At 48.3% G+C, this 5,600-nt stretch overlaps 1 protein-coding gene across 7 annotated transcripts in view; it reads left to right on the top strand.

Moving 5' to 3' along the window:
• The first annotated feature begins 268 nt into the window (after positions 1 to 268).
• LOC122558192 (transcription initiation factor TFIID subunit 4-like) overlaps positions 269 to 5,600 on the top strand; it is a 356,856-nt gene continuing 351,524 nt past the window's right edge. For 5 of the 7 annotated variants that reach the window (XR_006314065.1, XM_043706504.1, XM_043706507.1 and 2 more), the window contains exon 1: positions 269 to 1,757. Coding sequence is in view for 6 of the 7 variants with exons in the window: in XM_043706504.1 (XP_043562439.1) it covers positions 320 to 1,757 (1,438 nt within the window). In the remaining variant the exon portion in view is untranslated. The remainder of the gene's footprint in view (positions 1,758 to 5,600) is intronic. The other 2 variants (XM_043706510.1, XM_043706509.1) reach the window with 1 other exon arrangement.

Genomic DNA, 5,600 nt, shown 5'->3' with positions numbered 1-5,600 from the left:
TCTCTGTCCTACTTCTCCCATCCTGTGCCTTGTTACTCCCACTCTCTATCTATTACTCCCACCCTCTGTCCTATTTCTCCCATCCTGTTCCTTGTTACTCCCACCCTCTGTCCTATTACTCCCACTCTCTGTCCTATTTCTCCCATCCTGTGCCTTGTTACTCCCACCCTCTGTCCTATTACTCCCATCCTGTGCCTTGTTACTCCCACCCTCTATCTATTACTCCCAGCCAGTGTCACTCTCTGTGAATCCTGACGAGGGACGTTCCCGCCCTGCTCCGCGCGGCGGCTGAAGGGGGAGGGGACATTGAGAGTGGCGCATGCGCGGCCGGGCCCGGAGGAAGATGGCGGCGGGCCCGGACCCGCTGGAGGAGCTGTTCCTGTCAGAGGTGGACGAGAAGGCGGTCAGCGATCTGGTGGGATCGCTGGAATCGCAGCTGGCAGTGCTGCCTGGAGAGAGGAGGCCAACTCTGGCGGGAGACAGCGTCCCTCAGGAGGGACAGCGGCGAGCCGGCAGGATGGCGCCATCGCCGCTCGGGGAGAAACCGGCGGCGGCTCCCCCTGCGGCCCCTCATCCTGGCCCTGGACTCGGACAGGAGGCAGCCGCCGGAGCTGGTCTCAGTCAGCGAGCAGCCTCCGCCTGCGAGCTCCCGCCACCTCCCGCCAACAGCCCCCCTTCCTCGGACCCCTCAGCGGCCGGAGCCCGGGCTTCGGGTGCAGCGACCCCGGGGACCGGCCGCCCCCCTCACTCCTACCGGCCACCGCTTCCAGCTCCTCCTTCCCCATCCCCCAGCACCAGCAGCCCTGCACCCCCTCTGGGTACCACTGAAACTGGGGGGAGAGTCCTTCCCCTGCCCCTCCTAACAATAGGCGAGCCTCGGGTGTCGAACCACCTGCCCCCAGCACCTCCCGGAACCCCACCTCAGGTTGTCAATGGGGTGGTCGCAGTCTGCAGCTCCCCTGCTGTGACTACTACTTTGCACTTCTCCGCTGGAACTGCCTCTGGGACTTGTAGCCATCTCCCCAAGTCTGGGACTTTTGGGTCCAATGTCAGTAGCATCAACACACCATGCAACTCATCTCAAAACAGTTCTCAATTCGTCTCTGTGGCTCAAGACAGCGTCCTGAGTACTAGCACCCCCACTATTGCACTCTCAAGACCGCCAATGCATACTGTGATTGCCAGCAATGTTTTGGGCACTGCACTATCACAGAATGGATTTGCCCCCCACAACCATGTGAATCTACCTGGATTGGTGCAATTTGGAGAAAAGACAGGCATCCATCAGGGTGCAATAGTGACACAATTGGCTAATCAGACTGTTGCTGTCAGTGGTCCAATTTGCAGTCTCACAGCCACCAATACAGATTCCAGTTCACAGACAAAGCTTGTTCTGCACACTCAGTCTCAGCCTGTTTCTCTTAGTTTATTAAATAACACAGCTGCTCCGATCACAGTGACCAACACTCCAAGCAATCAGTTGCAATACACGGTTACCAGCTCTCTCACTGTAACCAGTGTGCCAGTCAGCATCAATGCAGTTGCAAAACCTGCAGTCAATATAATTGCACAACCTCATGTCGGAATCACAAAAGTCATTTCGTCTGCTCCTGGCATCATCCAAGTATCAGCTGCTCAGTCACAGCCTCTTCGTACTGGGTTAGGGGCACCCCAACGCATTGTAACCCCTCAGCTTATCATCCGTTCACCACAACAACCAACAGTGCAGCTTGCTTCTGGTTTCACCATCCCACCAGGTGAGTACTGTTAAAAGTACAGGATTAGTGACTGCGTTGAGAGAGAGAGAATGTCATAACGTGCCTGAGCAACTCATGATTTTGTTAGTTTTCCGCTATGTTAGCTACTAGTCGCATATAGCTCCTCCAGATGTGGCTAATTGTGGTTAAATATATAAAAAGTTTGGTCAAGTGACTTCAATGTTCATATTTGTACATAAATGCATCTATATAATTTATTTGACTTAGGAAAAAGTGTGCTGTGGATTTGAATTTAAATTTGTTTGTGGATCTTTTGTTGAAATTTATTCGAAGAGTTTTTTGGTAGTGTGCTTTACTTGGTTGTGGAGTAGTAGCTAATGTCTAAATAGATGTGTTTGATGTAATCTGTGAGTTTACATCAAAACTTTTGCATGTGGATAATTTATTATGTATGACTAATCATGACTAGTTGGCAATTTTTTCTTGGAGAACACTTATTCTGAGCAAATCTGTGAACATGCAGGGTTTCAGTAAAATGTTCAAGAAGTACGTTTTGAATGGAAAATATTGTTTAGTGCCCACACGCTATGAAATCCTGTTTTATTCTGGCTGTTGGTGATATTGGACATAAAGGTAAATAGAACTGAGGCTTCACAACACTACCCGAACCTACCCTGTCCCAAATGAATGTACCGTACAATATGGCCTGGCTTTTATCATGATCTTTAAAGTGCCTGGAAATTGGTGACCTCCAGCAGGAGCACTCCTCTATCTGAGCTGGTGACTTGCCTGATGCAATCATGACACTGCAAACAACAGTTAGGTGCGCTGGCAGAGCACTGAACGTGTGTTGTGACTCAAACCTGAATTGCGGATGTACCGCTGGAAGGTGAGTAAAGTGATATGACAGTAGTTTGGTGTTGGATGTGCTGGCTCTCTCTGCCCTATGGTCGAATTGATTCAAACATTGAACATCCTGTTTGGTATTGATTCCACCAGGTCTCTGAAGAATGGATGTTGGTCCTCTTTGGGCTGGTTTTCACATGACGAGAGAGTCCCAGCTACTCTATTAATGACAACTAGAACCGTCCCTTGGATATTCCCCTGTGCCTTCTCATCTGTGGAGAGATTTCCTCCATGGGCTACTCTGACACACTCTTCACTCCCTTCAGCTCCATTTTGGATTACCTTGTGTTCCATCTTCACAGAATGTTACAGCGCAGTACAAACCCTTTGGCCCTCGATGTTGCGCCAACTTGCGAAACTAATTTGATGCCCATCTAACCAACACCTTTCCATTATTATCTATACATGTGTCCAATGTCCATTTACATGCTCCTAACATGGGCGAGTCTACTCCTGTTGCAGGCAGGCCATTCCACCTCCCTACAACTCTGAGTAAAGAAGCTACCCCAATATCCGTCCAAAATCTATCACCCCTCAATTTAAAGCTATGGCCCCTTGTGTTAGCCTTCGTCCGAGGAAAAAGGCTCTCACTGTCCATCCTATCTAACCCTCTGATTATCTTATACGTCTTGGTTAAGTCACCTCTCAACTTTTGTCTCTCCAGCAAAAATAGCTTCAGTTCCCTCAGCCTTTCTTCAAAAGACCTTCCTTCCATACCAGGCAACACCCTAGTAAATCTCCTCTGAACCCTTTCCAAAGCTTCCACATCCATTCTATACTGCGGTGACCAGAACTGTACGCAATGCTCTAGATGCGGCCTTACCAGTGTCTTGTACAGCTGAAGCATGATCTTGTGACTCCGAAACTCAATTTCCCTACCAATAAACACCATCACACCATATGCCTTCTTAACAACCCTATCGACCTGGGTGGCAACTTTCAGGGATTTATGCACCTGGACGCAATTTATCAACACTGCCAAGAATCTTACTATTAGCCCAGTACTCTGCATTCCTGTTACTTCTTCCGAAGTGAACTACCTCTCACTTTTCTGCATTAAACTCCATTTGCCACTTCTCAGCCCGGCTCTGCATCTTATCTATGTCCCACTGTAACCCACAACATCCTTCGGCACTATCCACAAGTCTGCTTATCTCAGTATCATCTGCAAATTTACTAAACCATCCTTCTACGCCCTCCTCCAGATCATTTATAAAAATGACAACCAGCAGTAGCCCCAAATCTGCTCCCAGGAGGACCAGTTCAAAATACGTACAACACAGATGGCCTCCTTCTTCAAGGACCGCAATTTCCCCCCCGACGTGGTCGACGGGATCATTTATAAAAATGACAACCAGCAGTAGCCCCAAAACAGATCCTTGCGGCACACCACTGGTAACTGAGCTCCAGAATGAACATTTCACATCAACCACCACCTTCTTTCAGCTAGTCAATTTCTGATCCAAACTGCTAAATCACCCTCAATCGCAAAACTCCTTATTTTGTGCATTAGCCGACTATGTGGAACCTGATCAAACACTTTACTGAAGTCCATATACACCACATCAACCGCCTTGCCTTCGTCCACCTGTTTTGTCACCTTCTCAAAGAACTCAGTAAGGTTAGTGAGGCACGACCTACCCTTCATTAAACCATGTTGACTACCCCTAATCAAATGATTCCTTTCCAGATGATAATAAATTCTATCTCTTATAACCTTTGCCAACACTTTACCCACAACTAAAGGAAAGCTCACTGGCCTAAAATTACAAGGGTTGTCCAGACTCTCCTCCTTTAACAAGGGAACAACATTTGCTCTCCTCCAGTCTCCTGGCACTACTCCTGTCAACAATGATGACATAAAGATCGAAGCCAAAGGCTCTGCAATCTCCTCCCTGGCTTCCCAGAGAATCCGAGGATAAATCCCATCCGCCCAGGGGTCTTATCTATTTTCAGATCTTCCAAAATTGCTAAAACCTCCTCATTGTCAACCGCAATCCCATCTAATCTAGAAGCCTGTATCTCTCTATTCTCATTAGCATTGCCCTCTTTCAATGTGAATACTGACGAAACATATTGTCATCCGATTCCACACACAACTTTGCACTACTGTCTTTGATTGGCCCTAAACTTACTCTAGTCACTGTTTTATTCCTGATATACCGATAGAAGGCCTTAGGGTTTTCCTTGATCCTATCCACCAACAACTTCTCATGTCCCCTCCTGGCTCTTCTTAGCACTCTCGTTAGATCTTTTCTTGCTAACTTATAACTCTCAAGCCCCCAAACTGAGCCTTCACTCCTCATCCTGACATAAGCCTTCCTCTTCCTCTTGACAACAGCTTCAATTTCTTGAGTAGACCATGGCGTGCTCTCTCAACAACTACCTCTCTCCCTGATAGGTATATACTTATCAAGGGCTCGCAGTAGCTGTTACTTGAATAAGCTCCACATTTCAAGAGTGTCCATCCCGTGCAGTTTCCTTCCCCATCCTATGCATCTTAAATTTTGCCTAATCGCATCATAATTGCCTTTTCCACCCAGTTATACCTCTTTCCCTGCGTGATATGCCTATTCCTGACCATTGCTATTGTAAACCGAACCAAATTGTGGTCACTATTGTCAAAGTGCTCACCTACCTCCAAATCTAACACCTGGCCGGGTTCATTGCCCAGTACCAAATCCAATATGGCCTGTCTACATAGTTTGTCAGAAAACCTTCTGCACACATTGAACAAACACAGATGCATCTAAACTACTTGAACTATCCGCTCAGTGACTTCCGCCACCCGTACTGCCGTGGTCACCACCACTTCCGCCCCACCAGCATTCTGCTGACATGCCCCCCCCACAGACCCCACTGTCACGATCCCCACCCTCCAGAACCCGGAGTGGAACACTACCCCTGCTCATGACTCCACCCCCATTCCCCCCACCATCACACCCACTCCAGTTACAGGTTCCGCCCCCACTCCCA

The sequence above is a fragment of the Chiloscyllium plagiosum genome, chromosome 17, assembly GCF_004010195.1.
Source record: "Chiloscyllium plagiosum isolate BGI_BamShark_2017 chromosome 17, ASM401019v2, whole genome shotgun sequence".
NCBI lineage: Eukaryota > Metazoa > Chordata > Chondrichthyes > Orectolobiformes > Hemiscylliidae > Chiloscyllium > Chiloscyllium plagiosum.
Note: the sequence above shows the minus strand (reverse complement) of the source record. Positions and strands in the feature narration are given on the sequence as shown.